Source organism: Pleurodeles waltl, chromosome 2_1, assembly GCF_031143425.1.
Source record: "Pleurodeles waltl isolate 20211129_DDA chromosome 2_1, aPleWal1.hap1.20221129, whole genome shotgun sequence".
Lineage (NCBI taxonomy): Eukaryota > Metazoa > Chordata > Amphibia > Caudata > Salamandridae > Pleurodeles > Pleurodeles waltl.
In genome coordinates this window covers 812551272-812570691 of record NC_090438.1, presented here as the reverse complement: position 1 = coordinate 812570691, position 19420 = coordinate 812551272, and the positions used below count along the sequence as shown (strand labels likewise).

The 19420-nt window shown below is 47.5% G+C and overlaps 1 protein-coding gene across 1 annotated transcript in view; it reads right to left on the bottom strand.

The window, feature by feature from the left end:
* Nucleotides 1-809: 809 nt before the first annotated feature.
* The window catches only part of KIAA0319 (KIAA0319 ortholog), a 562397-nt gene continuing 543786 nt past the window's right edge, over nt 810-19420 (bottom strand). The window contains exon 21 of the mRNA XM_069218755.1: nt 810-2903. Coding sequence (XP_069074856.1) covers nt 2728-2903 — 176 coding nt within the window. The 3' untranslated portion in view covers nt 810-2727. The remainder of the gene's footprint in view (nt 2904-19420) is intronic.

Sequence of the window (19420 nt, the reverse complement as noted above, 5' to 3'; positions counted from 1 at the left end):
TGTTTTGGCAGGGTCCAACACACAAGAAGTGTGCAGTGGCCCTACTTTCCCAAAAGCGTTACACAGCAGCTTTTGCATTATTGCCGAACAGATGTGACTAATTAAAGGACATATCCATCATAGAAGCTTGTACATCTCCCAAAAAAATATGTACATTGCAACCATCCATTCATGACAACAGTGCACTATGCTGGTGCCAACCGCCTGTCCCAAGCAATCTGTAAGCCAGCATGAATCACGTATTTGGGTGCATTTGGATCCTGAATGGTCTGAGCAAGTGAGGCCATAAGGTCTTTGGATATCCCAAAGGGCATGTTCCTATCAGCCCAATAAACAGACTGCATAGGAATGCTTAATGAGGTAATCAGGTTTGTCAGGTGCCAGTCTGTGGTGTCTGGCTAACTGCTGATTCACAGGAGGGCAGGAACAGGGCTTTTACCAGGTCCCCATTAAGGCGTCAGTGAGGGCTTCTCATTGAACGAAAGCAAGAGCTCAGATGTAGCTGGCTGAGGTTGTAAGTATATCTGTCAACTTCGATGGAAAGAATTTGTAGGTCTAGAACTTCAGCTGCTCAGAGGATTACTACAGCAGACAAAACACTCTCTTCTGGTGAAAATTCAAAAGGCAAATTGAATCCGGTGTCTGGGAAAGTATCATGCCCACTGGCCTCCTGAAAGTCCATGTAAAAATTATCATCATAATAAGGGGGTTAATCATCCCCATTCCCACAAACACTGTCCCTCTGTGGTGGCAAACGTTTGTCATAGCAAACCTTGGTAGGAGTTGTGTAGAAGGCAGCTCGGGTTGGGACATCAGCATCTACCACAGATTGTACTCCGGAGCTGATGAAAAAGAGACTGATGCAGGTAGTAGTGCTGGAGTGGAAGTCTTCACCATAATCACTCCAATGGGGTCAGATGGCGAAGACAAATTCCAGTGGTAATCAGAGGTCTGTGTCCTCAATGTGGATCGAGAACAGGGCTTGGTGAAGACCATTACTTTGTGTCTTCAATGAATAACAGCCTTGCTTTGTCTTCCTGGACAGTGCATAACCACACACTCCTCACACAATTCTGAGTCAGGTCCTATGCCTAAACACCAAAGGCACACCTTGAGCGGGTCCATGACTGACATTTGTTTCCAGCTGTTGCAACATGGTTTTGAAATCTGTAGTTTAAGGGGGACATCTTTCCTTGCACACTGGAACATAATTTTTTTGGAGTCGACGTAAGGTCATAGAAATTGGGAGCAGAGTTCTGGATCTGTGTTTGGATGCGTGAAAAGAATGGAGCTGACGGCACGCAGGGGAAGCACTTATATCCGTCTGCTCCCCTCACTGGTTCTGGCGTGGTACTGAGCCACACCGCAGCTTGCCATAGTATTGCAGTAAAAAGATTCTGAAGGCGGTCTGGTCCCCGGGAACTATTCTAAAAGTATAGGACATAGCAACAGTAGGAAATATACACAAGAATATTACAGTCTTACTAGGGCTCCAAGGCAGACGTTTTCTACCAGTACTGGGAAATAGTGTTTGTTGCATTGTTAAATTACATAAAAATGGCCAACAAGGTGCCTCAGGCCCAACACTTGAAACAACACACTAAGGGGTAAATGTATTATGTTTGAATGCAGATAGAAGTTATTGTGCTAGGGAGAGAGAGAGCATTCCAGAGCCTTATCTATTAAGATGAGCGCTGCTACTGGGTTCCCAAATGCTGGTGCCCAAACAGCCTGCCAAGCGCACACCTTTGCACCATGTCTAGTATAGGTGTTGCACTGGAAGGCTACCTTTTTAGTACAAAATACCATGTTTAGACTAATGTTCAAACTTTTCACAAATGCAATTTTTGAAAAGGTGGGAGGAATTAAAACATTTTTCTTTGTTATTGCCTGCCTCAAGGAGGCATTACTTTTTGGCCTAAAGACCCATCTACTATGTTTAGTAGGTTGGGCTTTTAGTCCAAACCCATTGGTGGAAGTATGGGAACACCCTCGTGCGACCAATAGGATGCCACCTTGAAGCAAAGTAGCGCTATTTGCGTTACTTAAGCCACTACTATCCAGCACAAAAGTACTTTATCAACACTTGAGCTATTTTGCGTCATTATTTGTAATAAATCTGGTCTCCCTAATGTTGTTAACTTCATTCTCACCTGAACATTAACACAAAGAGGATAATCTAATAATACTCTCGGCCCAATTGGGCCTTTTGTTTCCAACTGCAGAGGATGAGATTCTGCATCATGTTAAGAAGTAGAAAAGAAAATGGCCACGAATTAACAATGAAAGGATCAATCAAAAAACAATCACATTTTTTATAGCAGAAAATATGTTCGCTCAGAGGTTTCTACAATAATTCCCATCTCTCATTTCGCCTGCCTTTCCAAAAACACAGTTGTTTACCGGCTTTAGTTGACACTGGCATCCGCATTGCACAATCTCATATGAACCACAGGGTTCTTTATGTGCACAAACAACTTGCACTTTGTCACTCAGAGAAGCCATCTGTTCGACAGCTCCAGATGTCCGTCTTGTGGTCTGATTTGAAATATGCAGGCCTGGAAAAAAAGCACACAAGTAAACTCTTCCAAGATGTTGCCTGCAGTCCTCGGCCCAGCACATGCGCAGAGCCTTCAACTATGGAAACAAAAGTATCGACAGCGCAAATATCCCCTGGTGTATTTGTGAAAGGCGCTGACTACATCAATTGTGCTGCCAGTTCTTTCATCACTCCGTCGGGCTGTAATTGAATGCATTGCCGTTTTTGATTGAGCCATTGGCAGCATTTTTAGGAGGCTCCCTCTCAATCTTTTCACGGCTGAAAATAGTATCTTGGTCACTTTCAAATTCAGATTCCGAGACCATCAGACTCGAGTTGTGTTCTGTGCTTCTGTGCTTTATACCTGTAAAAAAAGAACAACAAAAAAACAGGTTTTCATCCATTCCGTGTATAAACTCCAGCAAGAAGGGTGACTGGCGGGCCGGGGGGTGACGTGGAGGTGGGAGGGTTCGCGGGGGGGGGGGACGGGGGACGGGGGACGGGGGCGGCTAGGGTCGGTGGAAGAGATGCAAGTGAGCTGAATTCTGAGATGGGCTTGCCAATGTAGTCTTTATACTGTTTGACGAGGGTGACAGAAGCCAAAATGACATTAAAAACAAAATACGCAAGTGGCTAAAAAATGTTTTTAAGTTTTTCTAGGAAAAGGATTTAATTTTAACATCCTGTAATATTTTACAAAGATTGAGATTTGTAAATTATACAGTAGTTGACAAAAACTTTGGGGATGTCGAACTTTTAGTAATGTACTGTGTTTCAAAATCCATGGCACTGCTGATTAGCCACCCCTTCACTAAATCCTTCTTTAGTTCGGATGAATTAACAATCTCTGTGCCCGCTTTTCTGATTTGTTCAAGATCAGGCTCATCGCTTGTGATGAGAAACAGTGACAATCAATTCATAACAACTCACTCCCTGACCTAAAATACACTCTTGCCATGTTCAAAACTTGCTTAAAATACCCCTGTTCTCAGGTAAAAATGAAAGACTGCCACCAAGAGACCCTATGAGTAGTGTGCACAATGTAAGTGTCCTGATAGATTAATGTATCTGCTAAATTCGGTTGTTCTGGATAGTTTTACACCAGCGTGAGAGTCACAACAGTAAACTATTATATTCCTCTTCTAAACCCAGTGTGATTTACTAATGAATTTCTTAAATGGATTCATTCTGTATCAACACTTCCAAAATAGTATGTTTCGTGTGTATTGGAATAAGGATTTAAAAATGTCATTTGGAATATACTTTCTTATGGAAATTGTTTACATTTGTAAGCCTCTTTTTCAAACTCTAAAAAGTTTTTTGCTTCTGTGGACTTCCACAGGTTAATAACCGCTGCTCTAAGACATAGACATGCCTGTGACGGAGCAACCGGTCTGCCAAACTCTAGATCAGGCCCAAAGTAAGAACACCAAACCCTAAAATATAAAATAAAATATTCCGGAGTAGAATAAAGTAAGCTAAAGGTTTACTGGTGTAATTTAAGTCTTATAATACATCTTAACATTTCTAACATCCTCACATCAGTGTTTCTATTCCAATTTTTAAAATAGAGGCTGCGGTTTTTCCTTGTCAACAGTACCTGACGCTCTTCTGTTCCTTTGCAGTGGTCATCTTACATTCGTATTTCTCTATTGCAAGGCCTATCCCCCCCCATAGCATTGCCTTATACCTTTTATAAGTGTAATTTCCATTTGGGAAAAGATGGGACCCCCAAGTTTGGTGTCTATGGTATCACAATTTGAAATCACAACTTATAGTGAAGTCGGATTTTAAATTACAATTCTGAAAACGCCACTTTTGGAAAGTTGCCATTTTCTTAATTTAACCATCTGGTGTCTTCTGCCTGTCTCTGAATACACATCTGGGTGGGTGACAGCTGGGCTCTTGTGCATTCCCTCTAGACAGCCATATACAAAGGGAGTTTCGGTGTCACTGCTGGGCAATCAACATCGTGATGGGCCATCCTGGGCATGATGATAGGAAGGACTGACACTTACACCTGAATGGGCTGTGTCCTGATCCCACACAAAAGGCTGCATAACAAACTTGCTGTAGTGAGTTTGGAGCCAGGGCAGGAAGGACAGAGACTCTGAGCACTTTAAAGTCCTTTTTTGGAAGTCTTCCCCACTACAAGGGCATCATTAGGTATAAGAACTGGACCTCAGACACCACCAACTCAGTACACTTTTGAACTCGTGGATATTCTGCCAGGATGGTCTGCTGTGCTGTCGAAAGGACTGTCATTCTGCTGGACTTTGCTGGACTCCTACTTTGTTGTGCCTGCCCTGCTGCCCTCCTTGCCTGGGAGTGAGAAGGACTGGAACTTCATCTCTACATCCCCAGAACCAAAGTGAATCCAAGGGCTTGCTGGATTGCTTCCTATTCTGAAGTCTCATTGACATCAAAGACTACCAATAACCTTGCTGCAGCTTTTGGACTTTGTCATCTGTGAGTCCTGCTAGGGGGCGGAGTCAAGATGGCGGCCAGAGCAGACGCTTGAATCAGAGCTCCGCAGAGGCCCCGGGGGAAAAATATCCTAATGCGGTGACGGCCAAGACTTGAGATGCAGAAACACCTAAATAATGCTGCGGGGGTGCGGCTAGTGCCTCTGTAATCGACAGCCGTGCCTGAGACAACGGAGGTAGAGGAGCCGCTCTTGGGGCCTGGAGGGCTCTGGAGTCCGGGCCCTCTGGAACATGCCGGATCAGCGAGGGGAGCGACCGCGTGGGCGATGGTGCCGGGAACTGGGTGCCAGAGGAGCTGCCGGACCAGTGGACGATCGTGTCAGCCCTAGATGACATCAACGGACCTGAGGACGGGACGACCCTGCAGAGCCCGCAAAGGGATATACCCTGATATAGCGACAGCCGGGATCTGAGACGTGGAGGCACTCAGATAGGACTGCAGGGATACAACTGGTGTCTCAGCGATCAGCAGGCGCGCCTGAGGCGGCGGAGAAAGAATGGCCGCTGCTGTGGCCCCGGGAGCTCTGGAGTCTGGGTCCCCCCGGAACACGCCAGATTGATGAGGGAAACAACCACGCAGGCGATCACACTGGGAACTGGGTCCCGGAGTGCTGCCAGACCAACGACGGTGAAACAGACGCTCACCTTGTACCCCGAACATGGAGCACGACTCGGATGACTGTGCCGGCCCTTGGTGATATCGGCGGACCTGAGGATGGGAAGACTCTGTCGGCTGAAAGATGTTTGGAATGTGGCCTCGTGGGGGGCCCTGGTGCTGAGAAACAAATGGCCACACTCACAGTGACAGAGAAGGAAGGGTGATGGAGACCTGAGAGGTTCTGGAGAGCGACCCTCTCTCACAAGACATTGGATCGACAGAGGCGAGCGCTGGAGACAGCTGGATTCGCAATTTCGAGGTGGGTGCTCGTCTGAGAGCTGTATTGACTCGCGGCTGTGAGCTGCGATCGGCGACCCATAACGTAAACTATTGTCATTAGTGCGGGAGCCGTTCATTGATGCGTACCAATATCGAGCGGAACCAAACTTGAACGCACCCCCCAAAGGGTAACCTAAGGCACTGTATACAAGTTGGGTGAACTATGTTGGAAGACTCCCCTATAAACCAGAGGAATCCCTGTGTGCATGACCTCAACCACAAGAAATACCTTATTGTGGGCCCTGATCCATAGAGGGGATGGCAAACAGAGGCCTAGACTGATAGTGAAATACTCCGTTTAAGATTTACAGCGGCCTAGCAAGAATCGCTGGACACCCTCTGACAGACCTCCTTGTCACCACCATGGGGAGATACAGAGTCCTAAAACCCAGAAATGATGGGCAAAATCAAGGGTTCCAAAAATGCTGGATCTGACCCAGACCAATCTTTGAAAGAGGGAGGAGCACTGGAAACCCTTGTGCAATTGGATGCTACACTTAAATCACACTCCACTAAATTTGACAAAGTCCTTCAAGCTATCCTAGACACAAAAACATCACTGGAAACTAGGATTGACACAATAGGCACAGAGGTCAACTTACTCCAAGCGGACCACCATAACCTAACGGAACGAGTAGCAGGAGCGGAGTCTTCACTCGCAACTCTCCGCCCTGCAATACAGGACCTACAAGCCCAAATGAAGCAGGTACAACTGGACATAACTGCCTTACACAAGCGGGCCGAAGATGCCGAAGGGAGGTCCCGCCGCAACAATATCAGACTGATAGGATTTCCTGAACAAGCAGAAGGCCCCAATACCGAACTTTTTGTGGAAAAATGGTTGATCGAAAATGTGCTATGCGGCGTCCCCTTGAAGTTCTTCTCCGTTGAAAGAGCCCACAGAGTACCTGGCAGACCTCCGCACCCGGGCACACCTCCACGACCTATAATCGCCCGACTATTGAATTTCAGGGATCGAGACGCCCTTCTGTAGCTCTCCCACTCCCATGGCGACACAACAATGCAGAGATCCCAGCCTATCCAGACTTCACTGCCGAAGTACAAAAACAACGTAACTCCTTTGTTAAGGTGAAACAGCGTTTAAGAGAATTGAACTACAAATATGCGTCACTATTTCCTGCAAAACTCCGAGTGGTTGACTGTGAGGCAACACGAATGTTCAACTCACCAGATGATGTATGGACCTGGCTACACGCAAAGGGACTAATGCACCCAACTCGGGAACCCATAGAAGAAGCAACTTGGCTGACTCCACATACTAAACGACGCAGGCGAAAGTCCAGTAGAGCGAGACCGTCTCAGGCCCAAGCAGCTCAGGAGCAAGAGAAGGCAATAAAAGAAATGTCGCAATTGACCAGCAACCCTTTTTTTGCCTTAACAGACAATCCCTCGATCGCTTCTGATACAGACACAGGAAACTCACCGCCCTCTCTGTGCTCACTCGAGGAATAGGGCCCGACACTAACCCCACATATGGCAGACGATCTTTGAAACACTGATAATCTGCGAACTAATAAGATTACTGGAGGCACCGGACCCCCAGTGGCACAAGATCATGCAACTCCTAAGTCGCAGAGCCTCATTGGGACCTGGAGGTGGCCCCTACAGTATATCACCCCTGGGGTCTACAAAGCGATATCCGTTTAGATCACAGCGCTTGTCACCCTCCCCCTCCTGGAAATAGGGGTCGTAGGCACAGTGCCTTAACCGAACGGATAAGTATCCACTGTGGCTCTTTTTGTAAGCTAGTTGCATGTCTAGGGTGTTTGTGGCATGATGCTTAACACGGATCGAGCGTGGGTTCGGGGAGTTGTTCTACATGTTCTTATTGTTTTTAAGTGCCTGGTGACTAGGGGGGATGTGGACAGACGGGGGTGGCGGGGGCCGGGGGGGAGGACATAAGAGGAATGGCACAGTAGCCCACATAACCAATGGCTGCAGAGTATACTATGTTAACTTGGAATATCTGAGGCATGGGTAATCCCATTAAGCAATATAGGGTATACTCCTATCTCAGGAGACGCCAGACACACTTTGCTTGTCTACAGGATACACACTTGACCCAGGGGGAACTAATTAAGTTGGGCCGTCGCTGGAGGGGCCAAATTTATGGCACAGTATATTCAGCATACGCCAGGGGCACATTGATTTGGATAGCACCGGAAGTGCCATTCGTTAAAGGTAGGACGCACATTGACCGCGAAGGGAGGTACGTGCTAGTAGAAGGCCAATTAAATGGTCGCCCCATTATTCTGGCTTCAATATATGGTCCCAACACTATACAAGGGCCCTTTTTAAACACACTATCCCCAACTCTGCTACAAGATCCAAGCGCTCCTAGTTTGTGGGGAGGAGACTTTAACTGTATCCAAAACACCACACTAGATCAATCGATCCCTCCCTTACTGAACTCTCCAGGCCTGCAAGCCACTAGGCATTTCCAACAGTGATCGCAATCTATGCATCTACATGATATCTGGAGACTACAACATCCCATAGATAGGGAATACTCTTATTATGCTCCAGGTTACCAAATACACACAGGATTAGATTATATCTTTTGTGATTCACTTATGTGGCCCGCTATTCGAGGGTCGGAGTATTTGGGTAGGACCCTGTCTGACCATAACCCTCTTAGAGTCGTGTTTGGATGGGGTCAATCCAAACCGTCAATTCCAACGTGGAGACTGCGTGCAGAGGCTCTGCAAGACATGGCATACAGAACTAAGACAGGCAACACTATCACAGAGTATTTTCAGCATAACGAAGGATCAGTAGAAGACCTTAGAATAGAGTGGGATGCGATGAAAGTGGTTATACGGGGCCAATGTATGACCACCTCATGGGGAGTAAAATCGACCCTCACACACAGTATATTAACTCTTGAACAGGGAATACGTCAATTGGAAAAGGAAGCTATATCTGATCTCTCAGCCCGGCGGTTGTTGGCAGCTCAGCGCTCTCAATACCGAGAAGAACTAATTAGACTAGGAAAAGTAGATTATAAAGCATATCTGACCTAGGAACATAGAGATGGAGACAAACCGGGTCGAACGTTAGCTTGGCTGCTGCGATCAGAAATACCACATACAATAGTAGGAGCAATTAGGAATGACAAAGGGGAGGTGGTCAATACACAGGAGGCAATTAATGACACCTTTGCACAATACTATTAAACGCTGTACAGGGCACCGCCGGGCCCTGCTGCTTTCCACTGGCACCCGATACTACATGACCTCCCTCTGCCTACCCTGACACAGCAACAGAAACAAGATTTGGAACAACCAATACAACTAGATGAAGTGAAACTGGCGATCCAACAGATGGCCAGAGGGAAGACCCCGGGCCTTGATGGGTTGTCTGTTGAGTTTTATGCTGCACCCAGGTTACTAGAAATGTATAGGGATAATTTCGGCGAAAGGAACTTCCACCCTCGCTAAATGAGGCCCTTATCGTAGTACTTCCTAAACCTGGTAAAGACCCTCTGGAAGTGGGCTCATACCGACCCCTATCTATGCTCCATATAGACTATATGATCCTAAGTAAAACACTAGCAAATAGATTATTACCACTGCTCCCCACCTTGATTCACCCTGACCAGAGTGGTTTTGTACCAATTAGAGCTACTTATTATAACACCAGACGGCTATGCCACATAATAGATGCTGTATCTAAAGACGAGGGACACCCAAAGGCGGTGTCTTTGGATTTCGAAAAAGCATTTAATACGGTAGGGTGGGCCTTCTTGATGTGAACGCTGAGACGCTTTGGGCTAGGTCCCCGATTCCTACAGTGGATACAGCTGCTCTATACTGCTCCCCAGGCAAGAGTCCATCCTGGTCATAAAGTATCTAGCTCTTTTCCTATCCAGAGAGGGACGAGTCAGGGTTGCTCGTTGTCCCCAGTACTCTTTGTCCTGGCTATGGAGCCTCTAGCGACGCACTTCCGGACGAAAGACCTTGACTGGGGATTAAGGGTAGATGGACGATGGCATATTGCGTCTTTCTATGCAGACAACATATTAATCTATTTCTGGGAACCTAACAGTGCCCTCCCTGGATTGTTCACACTGTTGGAGCAATTTAGTGAAGTGTCGGGCCTTAAAGTAAATTGGGGTAAGTCCTGTGCGTTCCCCCTGCGTGAGACCGGTGACACACTAATACAGTCGACTGACGGTGGGCGCTTGGTATGGGCCACAGGAACTTTCCGTTACCTAGGGACAGATGTGTACCGCTCGGAGATAGACCTGGTAGAAGGCAACTATAACAGAGCATTGACTTCAATTCGTAGGTCACTATCATTTTGGACGCGGTTGCCCCTCTCCCCTATGGGTAGAGCAGCTATTATCAAAATGCTGATACTCCCTAGATTACTTTATTTGTTCCTAGCACTGCCGATCCCGCCTGGAAAGGCCTTCTTCCAAGCTGCACGTGGTACATTAATAACACTCATATGGGGCTCAGGACGCAAGAGGATATCCCTAGACGCGCTGCAATATCCATTGCTTGAAGGTGGTATGGCGATCCCAGACATAGAGCAATATTATGTAGCAGCACAACTGCAATGGATAATGTCCTGGCTAACTGGGAACCAGACAATAGAAGGAGCTATGGTGCAATACACAACAGGGGAAGGAGGTGCACTCAGATGGCTTCTTGCACAATACAGACACAAGGAAGATTCCGGATTGCTACTGCGTACAGCAGGGGAAACCTGGACTCGATATATTCATCGGAGACGCCGACCACTACCCTACTCTCCCAAACTCCCACTATGGGAAATACCTCAGATACGAGATCTTGCTCAGATACATGACTTTCGAACATGGAAAGAAGGTGGGCTATTACACGCAGGTGAGCTATACGGGGAAGTCCGACTACGCTCATTCACAGACTTAAGGGCAACATTTAAATTAGACCCTGGACAGTTTCTTGCTCACGCGGCCCTTCATGCGGTCGTGGGTGGAATCTGGCAGACGGGCCCCCTGGAACCCACAATACAACACAGACTCCATTATATTTTAACACGGGGACAGGAAAGAAGGGAAGTCTCTAATATATATATGTACTGTTAAGGGAGACTCAGGACATACTGCATCCCCGTAGTAAGGCTCGGTGGGAAGCTGGGTTAGGAATTGATTTAACAAACCACCAGTGGAAAATGACGCTAGAACAGGTGAGATATGTGTCGCGCAATACTAGACTGAAATACACGCAGCTCAACTATATCCACCAAACATACTTGACCCCCCACCGTTTACACAGTATATTTCCAGACACCTCTCCGTCATGCCCGAGATGTGGTCAGGAGGATGCCAACTCCCTTCACAGGACATGGGAATGCCCAGAGATACACAGCACTTGGACCCATATTACGCAACATGTATCAGATATTATAGACGAAAATTTCACATTAGACCCACTCCTTTGCCTGCTAGGGGTAACCAAAAGGAACAAACAGACCAAATGCCATATGAAGTTTGTAGACCTCGCCTTTGTGCTGTTCAAACTTCTTATTGCTATGTCATGGAAGGCATCCCGACCTCCTGATGTACAGGACTGGCTACGAACGGTGTTTCGCTGGGACACGGCGGAGGATAGCGCAATGGAACGGGATAGAAGTACCCAGGGTGGAAGAGGCAAGGTAACACTTTGGGACACCTACCTAGGGAAACTGGAAGACAATCTGATCTCGCAGAAGGCCGGGAGCATTGAAGCGGCTAAAAATTCCCAGCCAGTAATAGATACGCCCATCACGTCCACCGCTACTGAATAGTAGGCCCCTACAATCAATAATATACAGACATCCCCTTTAATCTCTACTCCCGTCATCTGGGCATCAGATAGTGTTGTGGCGGGGTTTCCAATAACATCTGGGGATCACGCCACAACACTGGTTCTCGGGTGCCCGATTTGCCTACAGTAGTTACATTCTGAAGCCAATATCAAAATGTAGAACCTGAATTACCCATCTTCCTCTCTTCCCCCCCCCGGCCTCCGATGAACACCTCTAGAAATAAGAAATGCAATTTTACTGAAGAACTAGATAGGAGCACCTTCTGGCCCGCCCCACATGCGGCAAGCACGTCTTAAAGGTTTTTTTTCTTCTTAAAATTTCATAGTTTCCGTTCTTCCCCTTTTATCACGCAGTTGGGTCCTCTTAACCCCACACTCCCTGCATAAGGGCCTAATGTAGGTGGAATCGTCGACTGCATGGTGAATGAAAATAATGGACTGGGGCCATGGGAGTACGGCTGGACTCACCCAATAAGCGACGATTTATACCTCAAATATAGTACAGGCCCGCCACCCCATCAAAGATATGTAAGCGACAGCAGTTGAATGTGGTGCCATGGTCACATGGATATATGATGACATTTATCTTGCTACAGTTGAGAAATTGTATCTTATTGTTACCTTTTGATTTTCTCCTTTGCACTGATGCAATGATACTGACTTGTAACCCTATGCTATTTGAAACTAATAAAAATATATTTTTTTAAATAAACTCTGAGAGTCCTGCCATGACATTTGTGCCAACGAAGTCCAGGGCCCCAGGAAGTGGGTTTGCTAGCTGTCTCCTACCACAATTCATGCATTGCCCTTGTTGCATCAGTCGGAACTGACACATCCCCTTTGATGATGACATAATGCCGCTGCAGGAGATATCAAATCGCCGGCTGCGCAGCTCGACGATGACACATCACCTGCATCTAAGAGGTTCAACATCAACACACATCTGATGGTGTGGCTTGGAACAAACACATAACCTACACCACCAGGATCGACAGCAATGATGCATCAACACTGCTGCTCCTCGCATCGCTCCCGGACGTTGATGCAAAACCAAACCAAGGTTCTGATTTCAGCAGGACAAGGTTGGTCCCGGTATTCAACCCGTGCTCTATTGCGGCTGGCCTGACTTTTCAGATTTCACCTAGTCTTGCACTTTATGCTTTTAAGCAATATATTTGCAGATATTCTTCATAAGTTCATATCTCGACTTCTATTAATTGGATTTTTGTTGTTTTTATTTTGTAGTGTTCATTAGATTAAGCTCTATTTTCCTACCGAGGCGCGGTATCTTTTGTGTGGGTTTTCACCATTTTAATGTATTAAGTGTTGCACAAATACCCATTTCTTCCTAAGTTAAACCTGCCTGCTCTTTGCCAAACTACCAGAGGGTGAGAACAGGTTAATTTATGGTGTGTAACTGACTTACCCTGACTAGGAATGTGGTCCGTACTTGGACAGGGTACATACCTCTACCCAACTAGAGGCCCAATTTCTAACAACTGTGCATCAAAACCTAAGGGTGATAACGTGGGAGCAGCCATGTACCACCCATGGGACGTGCTCTAAACTCAAAGTAGCACAAAGCGCTATTTTACATTGCTTTTAAGCAACGATCCAGCACCCACGCAAACTGTAATATATTTGGCACTTTCCTCATGGAATATCCAGACCCCTACTGCTATCCAGGGGAAATAGTTCTCAGGCAACATTCATCTAAAGTAACACTTGAAAGCTCAATGAACAAGTTACTTACCTTCAGTAACACCTTTTCTGACAGAGACAATATCTAGTTGGAGATTCCTTACCTTAGAATTTCCCTCAGATGCCACTCTGGATCTGGAGATTTTTCTCAAGCAGTATCCCTGTATGCCGTTAGATGGCGTTGATCGGCTCCTTGTTTGTCACTGGCGTCGTTCACACCGGTTTTGACGTTTCGGATCCTATATATGCACCACCCCGGGATCAGACACCAGTTTATTTTCACAACTTTCCACGCTAGAAGCGCAGAGCAATGAAGAACACTGACCACTGATGTGTAAAAAGTAGGGTCCTGAGAGGGAGTCCCTCTCCCTAGAAATCAGTTCGCATAGGGGAAGGATGGGTGGGTCAGTAAGGAATCTGCAACCAGATTTTCTCCCTACCAGATACGGCATTCCCAAAACTCATTTGTCCATTTGATAGAGACATCTAGTTGCAGAGTCCTTACCTTAGATACCCAAGCAATGCCATCCCGGGAGGTGGGTCTGCTTACTAAGATCACGCTAGAAAATCCTCCAGGACCGAACGGGCAAAGTGCCCATTCCTACGGACCTGAATGTCCAGGCAGTAGTGTTTGGTAAACGTGCAGAGATGCCTACATTGCCACCTGACAGATGTCCAGGTCTGGGACTCTGCATGCTAATGCAGTGCTCACAGCTTTAGCTCAGGTGGAATGAGCACACAAACCCTCAGGGGGTTGCTTCTTAGCCAGTGCATATCACATTTTAATGCAGAGTACGTCCCATCTGGAAATGGTTCTCTTCTGCACTGATCGACCTTTCTTCATACCTACATAACAAAGTGTGGATCATCCCCCTAAACTCTTTGGTACGATCAAGGTACAACACCTTCCAGGCAGTGGCATTTCTCCTCTACCTTAGAAGGATGCGAAGGTGCATAAAAAGTAGGCAAGGTGATGGATTGGTGTACAGGGAAGGGTGTAACCACTTTTGGCAGAAAGGAGGCCCTAGTGCGAAGCACCACTTTGTCAGGATAGATGGAAAGGTAGGGCAGCTTGTTGACAATTCCTGCAGCTCACTCACCCTGCTGGCAGACAGTGGCCACAAGGAAGGCTGTCTTCAAAGTAAGAAGCCTGAGAGAACAATTGTGGAGAGACTCAATCACATCAGAAATGTCAAAACTAAATTCAAATCCTATTGGGGCATAATGGAGATGGAGGAAACATATGTCTGAGGCCATTAAGGAACCTATTTACAATAGGAGACTTAAACAAGGAAAGTTGATAATGTAACCACACAAAAGCAGAAATGGTAGACAGATAACCTTTGAGAGTGCCCTTAGCAGAGCCCTGCTGGGCCAAAGAAAGGACAAACCATAGGATCTCAGAGAGGGGGGCATAAAGGGGGTCAACAGACTTGTCTGTGCGCCATGCCACATTCTTCCAACGTCAGGTGCATACCGTTTTGGTGGAGGGATATCTGGCTGCCATGATTACAGTACAGATTTCTGGTGGAAGTTCAAATCAGCTTAATCTTCATGCAAGAAGGCGTAGACTGGACAGGTTTGAGTGGAGAACCTTTCCCTGCAGCTGCAACTGAAGATTTCTCCTGAAGGGGCAGTATGATCGGAGGATCGATGGCCATGCTCAGTAGATCGGGATACCAGACTTGTTGAGCCCAGTCCGGAGCCACAAGTATGACTTAGGCTTGGTCATTCTTGATCTTCTTGAGAACTCTGGGCAGAAGTTGTATGGGCAGAAAGGTGTACAGGAGGCCTGAGTTCCATTTGAGATGAAAAGAGTTGCCAAGCAATTTCTAACTTGGAAACGTGCAATACTGCTGACATTGCGCGTTCTCTGCGGAGCTGAACCGAGTTAACCAAGACTCTTCCTACTGCTTAAAGAGACCTTGTGCCACCCCTAGATGGAGACACCATTTGTGATCGACTAAGCATTGTTGCCTCAGTTTGTCCGCTCTGGCAATCAGAAAGCCCACCAGATGTTGAACCACCAGGAAAATGCCCTGGTGTTCCAGCCAAGTTCAGAGGCACAGAGCCTCCTGACAAAGGGTCCACAACCCCACCCGCCTTGCTTGTTGCAGTACCACATGATGGTGGTGTTGTCCATGAACACCTGCACTACCTTCCCCTTCATAGAGGGAAGAAATGCTTTCAATGCTAGACAGATCGCATGGAGCTTCAACAGGTTGATGTGGAGTCCAGACTCTGCCCGAGACCAGACCCCTCTGAGGTGCGCCTCTCCCAGATGGCCACCCCATTCCAGGAATGACGTATCTGTCACTGCTATCAGATCTGGAGAATCTCCCTCTGACCCAATCGCGGTTCGTTAACCACCACTACACATCTTGCCCAGTTCCCTCTGAGATACAGATCATGTCAGAGAGATTCCCCTGATGGTGCACCCTGTGGAACATCAAGTCCCACTGCAGAGCCTGCATATGCCATCTAGCATGAGTCGCCAGCAGGATTCAGGAGGCCATGAGGCCCAGCAGCCTAAGCGTCATTCTCATCGAATCGAGGATAGAGGCTAAAACACCAATATCACAGATTGAATATCCTGGACTTGCCGCTTAAAGGATAAGCCCAAAACTGCACTGTGTCTAGAACAGCTCAGATGAAAAGCAGCATCTGAGCAGGTGTCACGTAGTGAATCCCAGCAAATGCAGGAGGTCCACTGTAATATGGAGGTGGGAGACAACAGCCTGGGGCGAGACCACCTTCAACAGCCAGTCGTTGAGATAGGGGAAGACGGAAGCCCTCATCAGCACAGATGAGCTAAGATCACCACCACCATCACAGTGGTGAACACCCAAGAGGTGCTGGTAAGGCCAAAAGGGAGCACGGTTAACTGAAAGTGCTCGTGGCCTACTGTGAACCATAACTAACCTCTGTCGCAGGCAGGATGGAACTATGGAAATAAGCATCCTGCAAGTTCAGCGCTAACATCCAGTCTTCTTGGTCCAGACAGAAAGAACCTGAGCCAGCGTGAGCATTTTCAACTTCTCCTTCTTGAGGAAGAGATTGAAGGACTGAAGATGTAGGATAGGGCGGAAGCCCTTGTCCTTTTTAGCTACCAGAAAGTTGTGAGAATACCAACCACATGCTACTTCTGGCACAGGAACCCTCTCTATGCCTTTATTGGCCAAGAGAGACGTAACTTCTTCTTGGAGTAGTGCCAAGTAATCCTCACTCACCCAATCGTAGGATGGTGGCATGGATGGAGGCATAGTCTCAAAGGGGAAACAGTAGTCTTGTTGGACTATCTGCAAAACTCACTTGTCTCACATGATGGATTGCCAGCCGAGCAAGTAATGGTGGATCCTGCTTCCAACTGGTCCCTGGTGGGAACGAGTCTGACTAGGATGGTTTGGAGGCAGCTGCAGAGTGGTGAGGGCAGTGGACTGGCTGGAATGCTGGCTCCTTGTTCAACGAGGGCAGATTATCCCACGTCCCCGGCCACACAGAGGCTAGGCAGCATGCGCGACACAGTGGCTGGATGGGAACAGACATGGCTGGGTGCCCTTTTCGTAGCCACAAAAAGAGTGAAAAGCAGACTATGGGGGACAAGGGGCAGCCACAAGGCCCAAGGACCTGGCTGTAGCATGAGAATCCTTGAAGCACTCAAGCACCATGTCTGCTTTTTCTCCAAAGGGATGGTTGCCAGCAAAAGGCATGTTGATAAGGCTTGCTTGGACATCCCCCGAAAAGCCAGATGTCCTAAATCAGGTGTGGTGCCTTATCGCCACCGTGTATGCAACCGATCTGCCCAGTGAGTCGGTTGTGTCCAGTCCACATCGGATCACGAACTTTGCTGCATCTCCCCCATCAGCAACTGCTTCTGAAAGTGCAGCCATGGCCTCCTGCATGACCTGCAGCAGCAGTTGCGGAACAATATCCCACAGTGTTTGGGAATAAGAGTCCAGAATAAATGCGGTGTTCCTGGACTGCAATGGCAGGCTGGTGGAAGAGAACAACTTATTCCTAAGTGAGTCCAGCCTCTTGGATTCCCTATCCGAGGTTGCGGAAGGGAACGTGCTATTGGAGGTAGAGGCTTGGATGACCAAGCTCTCAGGGGTCCGGTGTTGCATAAGGAAACTTGGATCACCCAGAGCAGGGCGATGATGGCGGGCAATTGTCCTGTTCACAGGAGCCCCTGTGCTGGGTTTGGACCAAGTACCCAGTAGGATATCTGGAAGTCCTTCATTGAAGGGGAGCAGTGGTTCGGAGGATGAAGCTTCAGGTTGAAACACCTATGTCAGGAGGTTAGTCCTGACTGCCACCAATGGCAACTTAAGGTCCAGGACCTCTGCCACTCTTTTCACTACCATAGAGCTTGACGCTCCCTCTTCCATAGCCAGAGTAGGGGAAGAAAGCATGGAAGTATATGGAGAGGTATTCAGACTACTGGCTTCATCCAAGTCCATAGAACCAGAACATAGATTATTGTAGCTGGTATTCCAAAGGGTCCAGCAACCCCCCCCCCCCCCCCATTCCTCACCATAACATAGTCCATAAGAATAAGGCTCAGGATCCGACACAGGGAGCACAGGTGACGCTGAGAGCATCGACATCAGGGAAGGTCGAGGTGGTACAACCAAGGCCGTTTGGGATCCAAGCATGGATCACTGGGTGCCCCCAGAGCTGAGGCCGAAGCCACAGGCAGAGAACCCAAAGGGGCCCCTTCCAACTCCATGGAGCCCAAAGGCACGCCAGTGGTGTCAGACTGCCCAAAAATGAGCGCATGCCCTCACAGAGATCTTTAAGTTGGGCAGGGGTCGCTACGGCTCCTTGAAACTTGGAGATGCACAGGGTTGACCCAGACAGAGCCTCTGCAGAAAGAGGCCTAGTTCGACAACACCGCCACTCCCTCGTCTCGTTGGCGAGGAGAAGTTGAAGAGTGTTTCACCATCGACTCCTTCTTTTGGTTCAACTTACCCGATTGTCCCGAGGACTTGAAGTGGGACAACGACGAGGGTGGATTCCGCAACCGATCCCAAGACCTTCCTCTTGACTGAGACCATGACATGCATGGAGTCGAGCGTTGGGCTGCCATCAGCTTCGGGACCGCTCCCTCATAGCCTTTGGATGCATGGCCCGACACTCGGAGCATGACTCTGAGTTGTGGTCATGCTCCAGGCACCAAAGGCACACAAGGTGGGGATCTGTCATGGACATCGACCCTACAACAGGGTCCACAGGGCTTGAAACCGGTCTTCCTCAAAGACATTCCTCAATGCACCAAAACTCAAAAAACGTAGATAATAACCTGAAAAAGACCAGTCAAAAAAATTAATGAGGGTAGCTCTTCCTTTGGATCAGCGCTGGCTAGCGCAGAAAGAAAAGATCTGACGTCTGCACGCCAGAGTGGCACCTATATAGGATCTGCAACATCATCTCTGGCGCGGACGACACTGACAACACACGCAGAGTAGATTGACGCCACCTAATGCCTCCCAGGGGTACAGCTAGAGAAAAATCTCCAGATCTAGACTGACGCTGGGGAAAATTCTAAGGGAAGGAATCTGCAACTAGATTTCTCTATCACATATTCAGTGTATGCAAGGAAGAGATCAAAGCTATTCCTTCTCTCAGTTCTTCTTAAGCATCATTTTGGATCTGGTAATCTGGAAAGTTTCAAAACAATCAGCATACCATATTTACAAGTAACAACTCTTGCGTCCCATTTGCCCAACCTTTGTAAAGTTTGATGACATCCAGATGTAGTTTTAAAATGTCTAGCCAAGGATGATGTTTGAGTCCAAACATATTAATAACCGAAAGCAGATAAAATACATTAAACATGTTTAAAAATAGGTTTTGCTTTCAAGACTTTGGCTCACATTTACTAAGTCTTTGCGCTTGCGCTGTGCACAAAGCAATGCAACACAACTCAAAATGGCAGCAG